At 38.3% G+C, this 18,751-nt stretch overlaps 1 protein-coding gene across 7 annotated transcripts in view; it reads left to right on the forward strand.

The window, feature by feature from the left end:
- The window catches only part of KAT2B (lysine acetyltransferase 2B), a 99,785-nt gene that overhangs the window by 63,819 nt on the left and 17,215 nt on the right, over positions 1-18,751 (forward strand). For all 7 annotated transcript variants that reach the window (XM_072792926.1, XM_072792931.1, XM_072792927.1 and 4 more), the window contains 5 exons: positions 1,367-1,473; positions 5,439-5,564; positions 7,818-7,954; positions 10,748-10,956; positions 11,977-12,103. In XM_072792926.1, coding sequence (XP_072649027.1) covers positions 1,367-1,473; positions 5,439-5,564; positions 7,818-7,954; positions 10,748-10,956; positions 11,977-12,103 — 706 coding nt within the window. The remainder of the gene's footprint in view (positions 1-1,366; positions 1,474-5,438; positions 5,565-7,817; positions 7,955-10,747; positions 10,957-11,976; positions 12,104-18,751) is intronic.

An 18,751-nucleotide genomic window follows, 5' to 3' on the forward strand; every position in this document is an offset into this window, starting at 1 on the left:
CCCCTAAATCAAATCCACTTTTAATTGTAAAAACTATAGATAATTTTATGTATGTTCAGGTTAGATTGTTGCCAAATGGGTTATGGGAGATCTTTTTTTAAGAACTTCTGGAGTTCAAAATTTCAGAGACAGAATAGTGGACTCATCATATTCAACCTTTATTACAACATTGCAGTGTGAACTTCATGGGGGCAAGATGGTGGTTTTGTTCGCCTTGCCCTCACAGCACCTAATAGAGTGCCTGGCACAGGGCAGACATTCAACCAGTATTTGTTGAAAGGATGAATGGAGTACTTACTTGGGGTCAGGCACTATTTTATGAATGCACATTAGCTTATTTCTCACTATGACCCTATGCAGGAATTAGTGTTGATGTTTCTGTTTTATGGAAGAGGAATCTGAGAAAGAAGAAAGTTAAGAATAATTTATCTTAAGGGTCACAGAAATTAAGTGGTGAGCTTGGCAAATGGATTCTAGAGTCCAAGCTCTTAGCCTTTTCTTATATTTCCCCCCTGGAATTAACGTGCCTTAAAAAGAGGCTTGTAGGAAGGTATTCCAGTACCAGATGTGTAGTCTTGTGTTGCTATTTTAATCATTGTTCTTCACTTTTGATACACATAGATTTAAGGTACTTCAAAAAATTTAGTCACTCAAGCCTGTTCTCAGGGACTCTGATTCAGTAAGCCCGGGCTTGGCTATCTATATTTCTAACAAAGTCTCCCTGTGATTTCTGTGGACCCCCAAAATTTGAGATCAATTTGGTTTATGACATAAGTATAACATAGCAATCAATCACATTCTAATCCTAGCCTGGCAATTTCCTCATTGTGGAACTTTGAGCCAGTTATTTAATATCATGCTTAAGTTTTTTTTCTGTAAAATGGATATAATAATGGGTTCCATTTCATAGGTTTGTGATAATAAAAATACGTAACCCATTGGGTTGATGTGAGGATTCAGTAAGAAGTTCACAGAACAGTGCAGGCACATGGCAAGCACTTGATAAATATTAGCTTTTGTGGTGGATAATGACAGTGGTAATAACAGCTCCATGGATGGTGGAAATCTTGCTCTGACGCTGAGGAGCACTTAGTGGAATGCATTCCTACAGTTAATGACACTGTGCAGTCTATGTTGTGTCAATCCGTGGAGAATCAAAAGAGAATAAATTTGTAGAAATGCATTTCCTTGTTTGAATATACAGGCCATTAACAAAGTCATTATTTGAGTCATAATTCATGAGCGTATTTCTGAAGTGAAGGTAAGATGCTGATATTGGGGTGCTTGCCATAGATGGTTAGGGCTTTCGTCCCTCTGGTAATATATTAGTTTTTTATCTTACTGTTGCTTTTACTCTTGTGTCTAGGTTTCTGTCCATGTTAGAAGAAGAAGTTTATAGTCAAAACTCTCCTATCTGGGATCAGGATTTTCTCTCAGCCTCTACCAGAACCAGCCAGCTAGGAATCCAAACAGGTAAATTTCTCTTTGCATAAATCCAAGAACAATCAGGAAGTGTTAGTCACAGCTCAACTCTGCATTTATTTGTGTTTTTCACCAAAAAATTGAAGAATAGAGCCAACAAAAAAGTAACAGTTTGGCGAATCTTGCATCTGCATCAAGGAGAGCAGGTGCAAATCAGTTAAAACCACTCCTCCTTGTGCTATTAGGTTTGCTTTGCTTGCACATTACAATCTTAGAGGAGGTGTAAAATACCACACAGCTCAGCTCTGTAGTCAAACGCTGGCTTTTTTTTTTTTTTTTTTTAAGATTTTATTTATTCATGACAGATACACAGAGAGAGAGAGAGAGAGGCAGAGACATAGGCAGAGGGAGAAGCAGGCTCCTTGCAGGGAGCCTGATGTGGAACCCAATCCCTGGACCCTGGGATCATGACCTGAGCCAAAGGCAGATGCTCAACCACTGAGTTACCCAGGCAACCCCTGGCTCTTTTTAAAGACACTTTAAGTCTCAGTCAATGTCCAATTATGCCCAGGAATCAAGTCTTGGTCTAATTTCTGAATCTGTGATGTCTGTTTCTTGCATCAAGTTACTATCATGGATAAAGGTAGGATGGTGAGTGGAAGAGAGTAGTCTTGAATCTCAGGTCGTGAAGGACTTCCAGTGAGGCGAGAGCACTGTTGCCATTGCCCTGAGTGGCATCAGCTGGTATTTTATGGTGAAGGAAGACTAGTGACTTCTGATCCCAGAGAGAGGATCTGAATTGCTGCCTTTGACACTAGGAAGACTCGGATAAGTTTAGCAAGAGATGCCAAAACAGTAATTTGTATGTGGTCATGGGGAAAAAGAATGCAGAATTTTGATGTCAGAGTTTTTAAGATCTCTAGCTCAGTGTGTATTATTTTTGCCTCCAGAAAAAAAAAATACAGTTAATACAGTTCTGTGAATTTTGACAAAACACATGCTGTTGTATAACCACCAGTACCATCAAAATACAGAACAGTGGCTTCCCCCCAGAAAATTCCTTTGTAACCCTCTGTAGTCCATCCCATTCATTACTGTACCTCCAGCCTTGGCAACCACTGATTTGTTTTTTGTTCCTGGAGTTTGCCTTTTCTAGAATGTCATATGAATAGAATCATATGGTACACCATTTTCTGAGTCTGACTTCTTTTACTCAGCAGAATACATTTGAGGTAGTGATTAATTTTTTTTTCACCTAGAGCCCAAGTTTGGATATAAATATAATTAAATCTCTGCGAAGCACAGTACTTAGGGAATGAGGTATTTTGGGTTGGATCAAATCCTTTTTGTTTGAATTCTTGTTTTTAGAGACTTGAGATTTTAGCATTTACAGGACATATTCTCTGTGGTGGCTGGACATATCTATCCTCTTTATTGCTCTGTCTGTCCCTGTGCTGTTCAGTTTGTCTTTATTTCGTCTGGTTTTCAAGTGGTATCTCTCCCACAAACTCTTTCCTTATTCTTCCTATGCCTTCTAGCAAGGACTGGATCTCTTTTCTTCCAGACTTTCATAGAACCTTGACTATATCTTATCTTGGGTTCTCTAACTTGGCTGCGCTATGGCATCACTTGTGTTGATTTAAAGTAATACTGATTTCTGAGGCTTTTCTCGAGAGTGATAGAGTTGGTTGAGGCCAGACGTTGAGACTTTTAAAAGCTCCCCAGGTGATTCTGATGTGCAGCAATATTTGAGAACACTTACCTCATGCTATCCTAACCCCATTTTTCTGTAAGTCTTGTGTTTCCTATGGGTGTGACTCCTGGGTGGTCAGAGACTGTTTTGCCACAATAAAAATAACATATATCCCCTGAGAAATTGGTGAGACACCGAAGCTCAGAGAGGAGCACCAAGTTGCCCACTATCATAGTTCCTAAGCATTGGAACTGGGCTTCATGCCTAGGCTGTGGAATTCCTTAACTACTTTACTACATGAAGAGCCAGACCTCTAGCCACTACCACACTGCCTTACTTAGGCGTGTGCTGCGAATGTGCAGGCAAATGCTTGTGGGAGGAATGAGTGAAGAACACAGTTTCCTCCTTCAGGCAGGGGGACACCGAAGCTGACAATCAAAGTTGACAACGGGGTCAACCTCGTTCTTTTCTGCAAGGTCTTCCTGAAAGGATTCCTCTGTTTGTGAAAACTCCCATTCGCCCTTTCCTGCTGAAAATGCCTCCCAATCAATTTCCAGTACATTTATATGCCTTAGCATATGATAGAGAACGCAGACATTGTCTCTGGCTCTCGGGGTTTCGTATTTATTGCTGTGACTACGGTTGTAACCCAGTTGAACTGTATTGTCCTCTTTACTATTACTGAAAGCTGTCAGAAGCAGGCTGCCTTCTCCTGTTCTCCTGTAATTGCAGTGTGTTCTCTGGGGGGAAAGAAGAGTGTAATCATCTACTTAATTGGCATGTCTGCACGTCTATGCAGCTGTGATAAATGACATTCGTAATGATGGCTCTGAAGGTTTGCAAGATACTCAGATGTCTTCAGAGTCACCAGAGCTTCCTCTTTGTGTGGAATCACTCCAGTGTACTTTGAGATTCAGTAGGTCTGTTTCCTGGAAGGAAAGCCGTATAGCCTGGCACTATAGTATATTCTGAGTGCAATGGATTGGTGTCTCTCTATTGCTCCATTAACTTATTCCATCACTTTGTTGGCCGTTTGGAACGTTCTCTGGGGACTGAACTGTGGCTGTGTTGAAATTTAGTTGAACATTCTCTCTGGGCATCTGGCTGCACTGCCATACTCTGTCCTGTATATGACCAGTGTCACTGAGAATGTCTGTATCCTTCATCTCCTCTCACCCCACTAGCTACAAATCAGCAGCACACTAGCAAAGCAACATGCTATTTCCTCCAATGGCTTTATAAAACAAAAGTTTTTTATTTGTAAATACTTTCAAACTTACAGAAAAGTTACAAGAATAGGACAAATAAATCTTATATACTGTATATCCTCTGCCCAGATTCACTACTTGTTAACATTTTGCTATATTAGCTTTATCTTCCTCCTCTCTCTCTTTCTCTCTCTTTTTTTTTTCTCTAAACTATTGGAAAGTTACAAACATCCTGCCCCTTTGCTGAGCTCAGTGGGTATCTCCCAAGAACAAGGACATTCTCTTACTTAACAACAGTATAGTTATCAAGTAAGGAATTTAAGCTTGATGCAATATTATTATCTAATCTGTAGACTGTTTTCCATTTTTGCCTCTTATCTCAATCATGTGGTTTATAGCAAGTTTTGTGTCACATCAGGAGGCACATGATGTTGGCCTCTCTCCTTCTTGTTGGTATAAGCTTGATCACACGTAGTGTGTACATGATTTCTCCACTGCAGTGTTACTATTTTTTCCTTTTGCAATAAAAAAGTGTTTTTATGGAGATGTACTTTAAAATTATCCTGTCTTCATCAAAATTACACTCCCAAGGTTTGTCCTGCACAGATGATTCTTTCCTGAATCAATTATTTTATGCTGGCTACCAAATGATTCTCCCCCACCCCCCACCCCCCCATCATTCCTTCCTTTTTATTTCTTGGTATTCTCCTGTAAGGAAGACTTTTACCTTCTGCCTATTTATTTATTTATTTATTTATTCATTTGTTGTTTTATCATTGTGGACTCAGATATCCTTACTCTATTCAATGGGCCATAATTGGTTACTTTTTTTTTATTGTCATGTTCACATTGGCCCCATGGCTTTTATTTTAATTAATTAATTTTTAAAATATTTTAAGTAATCTATATACCCAGTGTGGGGCTTGAATTTACAACCCCAAGATCAAGAGTCGCATGCTCCATCCACTGAGCCAGCCAGGTGCCCCTCCATGGCATTTATTTTGACAATGATTTTGTTGTGGTGTTGGGCAGGAATGGGATGGTTGCATGTGCACGTGGTTCCTTATTGCCTAAGAAAGGAGTCACCTAATACCTTTTTTTCTTTTTGGGGCCAGTTATCAGTCCACCTCCTGTAGCTGGGACCATTTCATATAATTCAAACTCATCTTCCCTTGAGCAACCTAATGGAGGGAGCACCAGTCCTTCCTGCAAAGGCTCTTCTGGGCTTGAGGCAAACCCAGGTAAGCTCTTAAGGGGACATAAGAAAGGGCTATGGTTTTCCATAGAAGTTCTGTTATAGGAATGCCAAAGGTAGATTTAGGCCAACTACAAATTGTGAATGTCCAGGACTATAATGGCTGGAAATCACTTTGAGCTGTATTGGTTAGTTATTGCTATGGACAAAACAACCCAAAATTCAGAGGCTTAAAACCATAATCATTTATTATCATAGTTAACTCATTCTGTGTGTTTCCTGGAAGGTAGCTGATCTCAGCCAACCTCATTCAGTCTTTGCTAGGCTTGCTCATGAGTCTACCTGTTGACCAGGGGCTCTATTCTGGGCTTGGCTAGAACACTTAAGCTAGAGAATCTCTTCATATATTTCTCATCCTCCTGAGATCACTGGGCTTCTTTTCTTTTTCTTGGGGCAGAATATGTCCTTTTGATGATGGGAAAAGCGCCAGAGAACAAGTAGAAATAGTTTCTTGAAGCCTAGACTCAGAACTGGTATACCATCACTCCTGCCTTATTTTGCCATTTAAAGCCAATTACATGATCAAATTCAGAGTCAAGAGGTGGAGAAAATGTACTCTACTTCTTTTGTAGAAGACCCACAAAGTCACATGGCAGAGTGTGGATACCAGGAGGGTAAAGACTTTAGCCACTAATGTAATTTGCCAAATCTTAATCTTACATGCATTTCACAGTTGTAGGATGTTCTGAAGGTTGCATTTCTGTCCATGGGCTTGACATCAAACAAATCTTGGATATGACCAAAATTTGACATTAAAGAAGTAGCATAAAAGAGGGAAAGAAGAAAATTTTAAATGTAGGGCCACATATTTAGCATGTGTGCCACCATTTACTCTATCTCTCACTTCTGAGAGAGACATTACTAATCATTCCAAAAACTCTTTGCCAGTGAGCTTGGATGTCATATCCTTTCTTATCATAACACTGTTAGCAATTTTTCAAGTTTGGGGCATATTAACTATAAACCTCAGCTACAAAATAAGTAATTCATAGAATTACTCCTGGGGAATTATGGAATTTGAAGGCTTCTTGGTCAAATAACTAAAAATATTCTCATTTACCCTCAATAACAACTACAAAAGTTATAAAAACAAGAACTCAGCAAAAGCCATTTAGTAAGTGACACGTAATGTTTATGGAAGCACCTCATATAGATAAGATACTTTACCTTGTTCTGGTCCTTTACCTGAGGATGGTGAGAATGTTCTATGGAAGTATGCTTAGTGGGATTCGGACACGAGGAATAGATTTGAACATCTAAAAATTATTTTAAATTTTAATTATAAAAATTAATACATATTATGACAGAAAGAACCAAGCATGACAGTAGAAAGGAAAGAAAGCTACCGTATAATCTAAGGAGGAAAGTGGGAGAAAGTTTTCTTTGCCTTCGCAAGGCCTGTCCCGCATGTTGAAAATGGCCCTATTCACTTTGTGAGGTATCATATTATGGCAACAAAGCATTGTGAGAGATAAAGAGGGTTATTTTATAGTGAAAATAAATTTACCAGCAAAATATAAGATTTCATTAGTATATTTCAAATACATATAAACATACACAATATACACATATCTATACATAAACACATGTATACATACATGAAAGAGGATGAACAGAACCACAAAGAGAAATAACCTGATCAACCAGTGGTTGAATGCTTGAAGCAACATCTCTGAGTAATTCATAGTTCATGTGGACAAAGCTATCAATAAGGATATAGAAGTGCTGAAAACATAATCAGTAAGCTTGATCTAAGGGGGATGTACAGAGATCATTACCCCTAAGAGTCAGAAAATACACATTATTTTTAAAAAGACACTACACATTTACTAATAATCTGTAGTATTTTAGGTTCTAAAGGAGTTTCAAAAATTTTTGATATTTTGTTACATGGACCATGTTCTTTGACCACAAAGGGACTAAATTTAGAGATTAATAACAAGTCATAACTAAAATCACCCCTTGCATGTACAAATGAACAAACACATAACTCATATAGCAAGTTAAAAAATTACCAGAGAAAATAGGAAATATTTGGAATGGATCTGTGGTTGGTGGTTATTATGACCTCCACCCTTCTCTTTCCCATCTTGCACTGCCACCTCTTCCCTGGGTAAATGGAAAGTTGACTTCCATGCCCATCAATGTTCATAGAAAATTAGTTGGATTAGTTGGCATGTATTAACTGCTTTGTGTTTAAGATCATCCATTGTTTGCCCTTTTATTTTGATCATCACAGGAGAAAAGAGGAAAATGAATGACTCTCATGCCTTGGAGGAGGCCAAGAAACCTCGAGTTATGGGGGATATTCCAATGGAATTAATTGACGAGGTTATGTCTACCATCACAGACCCTGCAGCAATGCTTGGACCAGAGGTCAGCAGGGTAAACCAGAGCAGCCAGCTGGTAGACCCCTTCTGTATTCCGCGGTCATTTCAATTGTTGGAAATGGGGGTGTTATGGGAGATAGCAGGTTTTGCTATCCTGGTTTGCATTTAACCAGGTGGTCAATGTATGGAGGGCAAAACAAGCTAGTAGAAAGGTGATTCCCCTTGATGAATAACACATCAAGGAAACAAACTAATAATCTCACACAGTTGTGGGCATTCCCACTTCAGCTTTTTATCTGGAAATATTTAAATTTTCATAAATGTTAGAAACATTTCATGATAGAGATCCATATTTAATTTAGATTCACCAGTTGTTAACATGTCACACATATATTCCCTCTGTCTGTGTCTCCTATGAACCATTTGGAACCATTTCAGAATTCAGTATAGTGTCACAACATTTCACCCCTATTTTTACCTGTATTTCTTAATATGAAGACTATTCTTTTACATTACCACAGTGTAGTTGCCACAATCAGAAAATTTAGCTAGGTTATGTTTTCTGACATATAGATTGACAAACTATAGCCTACAGGCCAAATCTGGCCAACTGGCTGTTTTTGTAAAGAAAGTATTTTTTTTTTTTTTTTTTTTAAGATTTATTTATTCATGAGAGACACACAGAGAAAGAGGCAGAGACATAGACAGATAGAGAAGCTGGCTCCCCACAGGGAGCCCGATGCAGGACTTGATCCCGGATCCTAGGATCACATCCCGAGTCAAAGTCAGACGCTCAACCACTGAGCCACCAGGCACTCCATAAAGAAAGTATTATTTAAACATATATTTTCTATGTCTGTTTTACACTACAAGAGCAGATTTGAATAATTAAGACAGGTGATGTATGACCTGCAAAACCTAAAATACTTGTTATCTGGCTCCTTTATAAGAAAGTTTGCTGACCCCTGGCCTAATATATTAAGAGTCCACATCTCATTTCCCCAAAGAACCATGTATTTGTTTGTCCTTAGAACATTTGTTGCTATTATTGAAGAGTCAGCCAGGGATCATGAATTACATTTACACCTTTCTCTTCATTTCTTTAGTCTCCTTTATTCTAGAATAGTTCCTCAGTCCTTTTTTTTTTTTTTAAATGGTAGTGCCATTGTTGAAGAATCCTGCTCACTGGTTTTGCATAAGGACCCCTTTTTGAATTTGTTTATTTACTCATGATTGGATTAAGTAAACCAGTTTTGCTAAAAAGGTCTGCTGTTATTGCATTGCATCCAGGGGCAAGGCAATTTAAGATGTTTCTGGGGCACCTGAATGTCTCAATCGGTTAAGTTTCCCACTCTTGTTGATCTCAGGGTCATGAGTTCAAGCCCTGTGTTGGGCTCCACTCTGGGCTTGGAGCTACTTTAGGAAAAAACAAAAAGATATTTCTGACAGCTTTCAGGAAATGAAGAAATGGCTTGGAGATTATTTTGTAAAATATCTTTCAAAATTTTTTTAGCATGGCATTGCTACATCATTTTTTAATTTGTCATGTTTCCTGAGATACTCATTTTATGGTATTGAGGATAATTTAAAGAACTGGACTGTTTTAAGAGAAAGATCTCATTGTAAGATGATTATTTTTCCCATTTCCTGCTAGATATCCAGTCCTGGGATCTAGGCAATAATATCTTTTGCGTACTTGTCTTTCAAGGATTTAGTAACCTTACAGATTAGTTTAGCTCAGGTTTTTCATCTGCAAAGTGAGGATGTTATCACACATTTCAAAATTTGTTGAGTGAATTTTATAGTGTACTGGAGTTGGCTTGTACAGGTGTGCACAAGGCAGTTGTTAAATTTTCAAGAGTTTTGTGAGCGAGTTGTTAAATGTGTTGGTAGCTTGAAATTGACCACAGTGGCACCTGGTCACCTGATCAGCCAGCTGTAGACCAACGGGATGAGCAGGTGCTACCATTTGGGGCTTTTCTTCCCTGAGGAACTATTTATTGAACATTTACCTATATACCCCTGGATGGATTAAATAGGATGGGGAGCATTAAGTGCTGGCAAAATGTTGTGCTGCCAGCTGTGGTTGAGAGTTGGTCTGCAGATACTTCGGAAAGAAAACTGCCCTCCAAAAAGAGGTACCAACACTATAAATGTGACTGCCACTATTGGGACTGTAATGAGAATTTTGGGGATCTGTCATCCTGAGGGTCGTGTAAAGTTCAACCAGATGGGATTCCTTCAAACCAGAGGTGGTTAGCACACAGGCCAAATCTGGTCTGCCCTATTCCTCTTATAAATAATATTTTATTGGAGCACTACTTCATTCATGCATTCATACATGCTTGCACAAGTGGAGGGAGAGAATCCCCAAGCAGACTCCCTGCTGAACACGGAACCCCACATGTGGTTTGATCTCACGGTCCTGAGATCATGACCTGAGCTGAAATCAAGAGTCAGATTGTGATTAACTGACTGAATCACCCAGGCGCCCCCCCATTCATTCATGTATGTCTGTGTCTGCTTTCATACTACAACTGTGTTGACTAGTTGCCACAGAGTCCTTATATGTATTATGTAGCACTTTCCAGGAAGGTTTGATGACTCCTAATCTATACCATATATCCATGTACACATGTAATTCTAATACTCTAATCTTTCAAAATGCTTTACCTCCCTTTGCCATTTTGTTTTTGTAACTTGTGTGATATTCAGGTCCCCGAAACTCCACAAATGTGTATCTTAATTAGAACAAATAAGAGAAGCATGGAGATGTCCTATCCCCGTTGTCTTAAGAGAAGAGTTCTATGTAATTTTTTTCCTGTCTCCTACATCACAGACCAATTTCTTGTCAGCGCATTCAGCCAGGGATGAGGCAGCAAGGCTGGAGGAGCGCAGGGGTGTGATTGAATTTCATGTGGTCGGCAATTCCCTGAACCAGAAACCCAACAAGAAGATTCTAATGTGGCTAGTAGGTCTACAGAACGTGTTCTCACACCAGCTGCCCCGGATGCCAAAAGAGTACATCACACGGCTTGTCTTTGACCCGTAAGTGGTATTTGGCTCTTCTTTCTTATTTCCCTTTTAAATGAAGGAGGAACCACTCAGATAATGGAAGCCAGCCTGAGTCAGCTACCAAATCTTGCTGCATCTTGGCACACTGGGGAATACAGAGCTACATCAAGATAATTGCCATGACCAAAAGCAGTAAGATTAATATTTCAACAATTCATATACTTTTTTGTTAATAATAATGAAACTTTGTATTTTATGTTGCTGGTGACCTATGGTTCTTTCATTATAGCAGTGAAGAAGTATAAACAGCAAAAATTGTCCTTTTTCAAAGTCAAAATATTCTTGATTTTGGTATCTTAACTAGGTATCACTGTTGCTGGGTCTTAACTTTGGGGAAATTTATTGGGGTATCAGATAGGTACATTTGAAAATCCATTGCTTTAAACAAAACTCAAACAACAGAAAACCTAAAGTTCTCTAATTGAATGTATTTTAACATATATAGCCTAGCAGCCTATGTGGACTGTGATTCCTTTGGTCACTTTAGACAGAAGTTCTGACAGGATTCTATATTGGAGGTTTCAGCAAATTATACGTGTGGATTTTGTATTCTCTTCCATAATGTTTCTGTAATATTTTTGAATCAGAGTAAACCCTTCAGAAACATATGTACATGTCCATAAAGCCACATTTGTCTGTGGCAGTGCTTTCCCTCCCTTGTGGGTCCCTTGGCAGTGGGTGTACTGCCATTCCAGTACCAGTCAGAATCTCAACACATATTTTGTTCTTTATAAACCTCAGACCCTTCTTAGGTGGCTGACATTTTGTTCTGCTGAACGCCCTGATAAATGAAATCTTGCCCAGGCAAGCTTGCTCTAAAAAGTCTACATTAAGAATGTTCTACTGAGATAGTGTCTAGATAGAGGAGGCTTCCATAGAAACTCAATAAGGACATTCTCCTCCTTTCCTGTTTGGTTGATAAGGAACACTCCAAAAAGTATTTTAATGTAACTGAAATAGGTGTAAAACTTTGCCATAATCTTGTTCTTTCAGGAAACACAAAACCCTTGCCCTAATTAAAGATGGCCGTGTCATTGGTGGTATCTGTTTCCGTATGTTCCCATCCCAAGGATTCACAGAGATTGTTTTCTGTGCTGTAACCTCAAATGAGCAAGTCAAGGTAAGGGTAACCCAAGGTGTCAGAAGAAAAGCAGAATGTGGTGCTTCTCACTTTAGTGCATAGAGCTTAGTCAGATCTGTCTTTGTCATGTCTGTAGAAGGTTTGAGGTGGAGTTCAGGACTTTGTGAGAAGAATCCTCTTGCTGCAAATGTCTGTGTATCTGTGTGAAGAGAACAAACGGTTCCACATCCCAATAGGTCAGGTTGGGCACAAGGACACCACACAGCCCCAAATGTAACTAAAGTATAGTCAATGACAAGTGAAGGGAGGTTTGAAAAGAAATCTCACTGTTGCTTAATTTACATATGCATACATGTACACACACCAGCTAGTGACACTGAACCATGAGAAAGGATATGGTGTGATGCAGGTTACATGATATAGGTGTCTTACGCTTAAGAAAAATGTCTTATGACTTTGTCCCTAAAGGGGGTCAAGGGCTAAAGAAATTCTATAAAGGGAGTCATGAAAAATTTGAATAAATTTATGACTAAAATTTAGAAGTATCCATGCAGGATTTGGAATGTGAGGGTGTTTTGGTGTGTGTGTGTGTGTGTGTGTGTGTGTGTGTCTGTGTCTGTGTGTGCACGCGCTCATGGCTAATTTACCTTTCCAATTGTCCTTGGCACTGGTCCCTTCCTCCCCAGGAGGTAGGCTGTTTTATTGAAACTGCAGTTGGTGTTGCAGTATGACTGGCATAAACTGTAGACTCCCTGTTGGCAGAAAGACCTCTGGTCTAGTGTAGTTGTGTTCTGCTCTGCTGCCTTTTAGGAAAGTGGAACCAGGAAATGTCTGGTTAAACTATTATTCATTTGGTATTTTGGGAACTCTAAACAGTATCATGCAAAACTAGGGCAAATGGTAGAAAGATTAGTAGCTCAGGATTAGATAGCTGCTGAGAAAAATGACCGGAAGGTCTAAGGCCCCGTTACCTAATGAAATACAATGTCACCTGCAAATGTGAGCCATGTGTGTAATTTTAAGTTTTCTAGTAGCTATGTTTAAAAAAAAAAAAAAAAGAAAGAAAGAAAAAAGGAAATGGGCAAAATTAGTTTTGAAAACATTTTATTTTACCAGTAACCAAAGTGGTGCCACTATAACAATAGGTACTTGATGTCACAGAGAATTACTAATGAGACATTTTATATTCTTTGTTTTGTATTAAGTCTCTAGAATGTGGGGTGTATTTAACACTACAGCGCATTTCAATTTGGACTAGCCACATTTCTGGTGCTCACTGGGCACATGTGGCCAGTGGTTCTCATATTGGGCAGTACAGGTCTGGGGATGTGGTTGCTTTCTCCAGCTGCAATGAAGCAGTGTCATTTATAAAAAGTAATAGTAAGTCACTGGAAGGAATCATTCTTTGCTTGAGGGCTACAGCCAGTGCTGCCGGCACTTCTGTTTTCATTAACAGCTTTTACCCTACTCACGATGCCTATTATAGCTGTTGTGATTTCTTTTCACAAAGCACAAATGGGGCTTTTTGTCTTTGACTCATAGTACTAAGCATCCAAGGATAAACAAAATCCATCAGTCATACGTCTGTCATTCTGACTGGGGAAGGTGAGAGCCCAGACTTGCTTGAAACTGATGTCTGGCATTTTTACAAGAAATTCTGACAGTGTGTCTTTAGATGGTGCTGTTGCTATGCTTATCACTTTCTTATTTTTCCCTAGCCAAAGTGAAAAACAATTCAAGTGTCCAGACTTTAGAAACTTGCTTAAAAGGAAAATTTGTTTGGCTTTTCATAGGGAGAGGGAGCTGGAAAATATGTCCTTGGTTTATAATTTCAGAAAAAGGTTGCAAAATTTTTGTTTTCAGAGAAAGCTACACCAAGCACCTTGTTTGGAGAGGTTGATTAAGGTTGACTTGGACACTTTTAGGGATACCAGAGGAAAACTAAAGGTATTTAATATGAATTGGTTGCTTTGTCTTATTACTTCCCAGAAGGGCAATTTTCTTTTTTTTTTTCTCCCAAACCATGTAATTTTCTAAAGACTTGCAGGAAGGTGGCCAAACATTACAAACTCAGTAGGAAGAACTAGAAAAAAGCTACGTTTTTGTAAATGATTTGAAACTGTAGTTCTAGAAAATGAAGATTAGTCTTTCACAACTGAATGGAATGGTTAAGTTTGATGAAAGCCAGTGCTGGTGGTACCTATTTGGAAAAAACGTCAAACTCATAAGTGGAGGTTTTATATTTTTATTTAATATGTTAAAAATCATGCCTAAATGTTGCTTTAGAATTTCTATCCACTTATTTTAGAGAGGCAGGCTTATGTATAAATTCCTGTGAATGCTTTAAAGAAGTTTGTATGTGAATTTTCTTGCTCAAAGCACACACAAGATAACATTTCAGAATTTACTTGAAAAACTCATCACCTGGTTTTAGAATTAGCTTGTTATCTAAGAACTATTTGGATTTGAAATTATATAAATTTAAAGTTACATAACTAATATTTATATATTATAATAAATATTTTTTATTTTTTAAAGATTTTATTTATTTGAGAGCAAGCATGAGGAGGAGCAGAGAGAGAGGGACAAGCAGACTTCCCACTGAGCCACCCAGGCACCCCAATATCGTAAAAAAAATTTAAATAAACATTGAAGTTGCTAGATGGATTTAGAAAAGAAACCCTTTGGGGATAGTTAAAAATAAAGGTATATAGGGAGTGCTTGAGTTGCTTAGTCGTTTGAACACTTGACTCTTGATTTCAGTTCAGGTCTTGGTCTCAGAGTCATTGAGTTCAAGTCCTACATTGGGTTCACACTGGGTGTGGAGCCTACTTTAAAAAACAAAAAGAAAAAAATATAAGGGAGGGGTGTGGTTCAGTCAGTTGAGCATCTGCCTTCTCAGGTCAGGATCTCTGGGTCCTGGGATCCAGCCCTCCATCTGGCTTGCTGCTCAGTGGGCAGTCTTCTGCCTCTCCCTCTGTTCCTCTCTTCCCCCCTTTTATGCTTCCTACCCGCAAAAAATGTTTTAAAAAAGAAAAAAAAAAAAAAAAGAAGAACTGAAGGCATAGAAAGAAAAATGTTTCTAGGTGAAAATCTAAACATTTGCATATAATAATCTTAATATTTCTAATGTCTCTTTAACCAAGCAAATATTTAAGTTACCACTACTGCCCTCATACTAGATAGAGGATTCAAGTTAAAGGATATAGACTGTACTCTCAAGTGAATAGAATCTGCAAAATTTCTGTGGAGAGTGACAAATTAGTGGCCAATGATGCAAAATATCTCATGCAGGTTTTGAGAAGCTATTTACAAAAGAACCATTGTTCTTAGAAAAATCATTGGATTGTGGGCAGAGGGTAGAAAATTTATAATCTGTTAACTCCTTACAAAATGGAACAAAACCTAGCTCCCTTCCATGAACCATGTCTCTGTTACAGTGAGTTTAGTCAAAAGGTCTTCTTTCTTTCTTTCTTTCTTTCTTTCTTTCTTTCTTTCTTTCTTTCTTTCTTTCTTTCTTTCTTTCTTTCTTTCTTCTTTCTTTCTTTCTTTCTTTCTTTCTTTCTTTCTTTCTTTCTTTCTTTCTTTCTTTCTTTCTTTCTTCCCTCCCTCCCTCCCTCCCTCCCTCCCTCCCTCCCTCCCTTCCTTCCTTCCTTCCTTCCTTCCTTCCTTCCTTCCTTCCTTCTTTTTTTAACCTTTTTAGAGACAGAAGACGGGCAGAAGGAGAGAGAGACTCTTAAGCAGGCTCCACCCCCAGCACGTGCTGATGCTGGGCTTGATCCCACAACCCTGAGATATCACCTGAGTGGAAGTCAAGAGTTGGAGGGCGTCTGGGTGGTTTAGTCAAAGTCCGACACTTAGAATTTGGCTCAGGTCATGGTCCCAGGGTTGTGAGATCGAGCCCGTGTTGGGCTCTGTGCTCAGCATGGAATCTGAGAGTCTCTCTCTCCCTCTTGCTCTGCCCCCTCCACCTGCTCTTTCTTTTCTCTCTAAATAAGTGAGGGGCACCTGGGTGGCTCAGTGGCTGAGTATCTGCCTTTGGCTCAGATTGAGATCCCAGGGTCCTATGATGGAGTCCCACATCAAGATCCCCATGGGAGCCTGCTTCTCCCTTTGCCTGTCTCTGCCTCACTCTGTGTCTCTCATGAATAAATAAGTAAAATCTTTTAAAAAAGTAAATAAAACTTGAAGAAAAAAAGTCAGATGCTTAACCAATTGAGTTACCCAGGCTCCCCAGAAGGCACTTTTCTTAATAATTCCTAGATAATGCTCTTCTATGCACATGCAGTTCTCTCCAACTTCCCTTTTTTCGATTTTTTTCATTTTCTTTAAAAATCATTTTCATTTACACTGATAAATACATTTTCAGGTAAAACAAAAATTTCACTCTCCCTTCCAATATGGCCACCATGTTGGATAGCAGAGATAAAGAACATTTCCATCAGTGCAGAAATTTCTATTAGATACTCCTGATGTAGAGCTATTTTATGCTTTTTCTATAATATTTCATAATATGGAAGTACCATAATTTATACAATCATCTCCTGTTGAAGATATTTATGCTAATTTATAGTTGTTTTCTGTCACAAAACAGTGATCTCTTTGGAAATGTTTTTCTGGACACTGAGAAGTGAAATTGCTGCAGGATTGAATATGACTGGTCTAAATGTAAAAAAATATTTCCAGATTACCCTTCTCATGGGTTTACCAATTTACATTTTCACCAGTGATTTTGGAGGGTACTGTTTCCTGACTTTACTGAAACTCACTGGGTACCATCAACTTTTTTTTTTTTTTTTAAGATTTTACTTATTTTTTCATGAGAGACACACAGAGACACAGGCAGAGGGAGAAGCAGCCTCCCTGTGGGAAGCCCGATACGGGACTTGATCCCAGGATGCAATTATGCCCTGAGCCAAAGGCAGACACTCAACTGCTGAGCCACCCAGGCATCCCGGGTACCATCAACCTTAAAGATGGTTGCATAAGGTTGAGTGAAATATCACATCTTTTGATGGAGAGCTCTAATTACTGTTGAGGTCGAGCATTTTATGTATTTTTGTTGGTTATATTTACTGTCTGTTTCCGCCTTTGACAATTTTTCTTTTAGGATGTCTTTCCATTTTTGTACTGATCTCATAGAAGATATTAAATCTTTGTAATATGTGTTAACAGTTGTGCCCTCTCAATTTGTCATTTGTTTTTTGTTTATAGTATTTTAAATTGTTTATAATATCTTTAAGGAGTTTTAAAATTTGAAGTAATCTACATAATAATCAGTTTTTTCCTTTATGCTTTTGCATTTTGTAATTTTTAAGGAAGCCTTTTTGTATCCTTACATTATAAATACACTTTTCTGTATCTTTTTATAATACTTATGTATAGGTTTATTTTTCTATACATTTAGATTTCCAATCTATCTTCTTACCTTGTTTTCCATTGGACAAACTCTTAAGGCCTAGCTTAAACTTGTTATTTTCCTTCTATACCCTCCTCCTTCCCCCTCTTAGTTATCTTAAAGCCTTTTTCTGTATTTTTTTTTTTTTTAAGAAAGAGGTAAGTGCAGAAGTAGAGAGAGAGAATCTTAAGCAGGCTCCACACCCAGTGTGTAGCCTCTCATGGGGCTGAAGCTTAACAACTCTCAGATCATGACCTGAGCTGAAATCAAGAGTCAGGTGCTTAGCCGACTTGTACTTTTTTGCATTATAAGTACAAATACATCACTCTACACCAATGCTACACAATAGAAATATATCTTGAGTCTCAAATGCAAGCCACATTTTCTAGTAGCCATATTTTAAAAAGTAAAAATAAATAGGTGAAATTAATTTTGATATTTTTTATTTAACCTGATATGTCCAAAATATTGTCATTTCAACATGTAATAAGGATAAAATGTTACTGAGGTGTTTTTATTTTATTTTTTCCCCCTGATGTGTATTTTATACACTCTAGTACATCTCTGTTTAGCTGGTCACATTTCCATTGCTCAAAAACCAGATGTGGCTACTGGCTACCATATTTAACAGCACAGCTCTATACTGTTATTATGTATTTATATGTTTATTTTTCCCATTTTACCATATCCTCAAGAAGAGAGACATTTTGTTCCTCTTTTTATCCAAGTTTTATTGAAACTAAGAATATATTAGTATTGTGAAATGTTTGGGAAAAGCTAAAATGTCCTTGGGTAACATCAATGGAAGAATAGCTTCTAGAATAATGAGCTGTTAATACTGTTCTCCTATTTACCAGGCCGACCATCCCCTAATTATTATTATGTCTAGTCCTTCCATGCTTTTGAAGGGCATTGTTACACCAGATAAAGCCCTGAAAAGAGTGATTAGATTAATAAGGGGTCTTCCAATCATGCCTTTAAGAAACAGCTGAAACCTCTATTTCACTTAGGGTTTGGGAGGTAGGGATGGGCATTAGAGAGTATAGTCTTAAAGGGCTTGAAGAGTTGTTAAGAGCAGGAATGAGTCTTTGTTACTCTAAGAGTAGAATAAGGTCAATTAGTAGGAATAACAAGGGGTCAGACCTCAGATAAACTTTAGGAATGATTTTTCAACCATAACAATCCCTGAAAATGAACTGGTCTATCTAAAGACCAAGGGATCACCTTATACTGGAGGATTCTAACAGCTCACCTTTTCAGTATAGATGGCAGAAGACTTCTAGCATCAC

The sequence above is a fragment of the Canis lupus genome, chromosome 22 (assembly GCF_048164855.1).
Source record: "Canis lupus baileyi chromosome 22, mCanLup2.hap1, whole genome shotgun sequence".
Taxonomy (NCBI): Eukaryota; Metazoa; Chordata; class Mammalia; order Carnivora; family Canidae; genus Canis; species Canis lupus.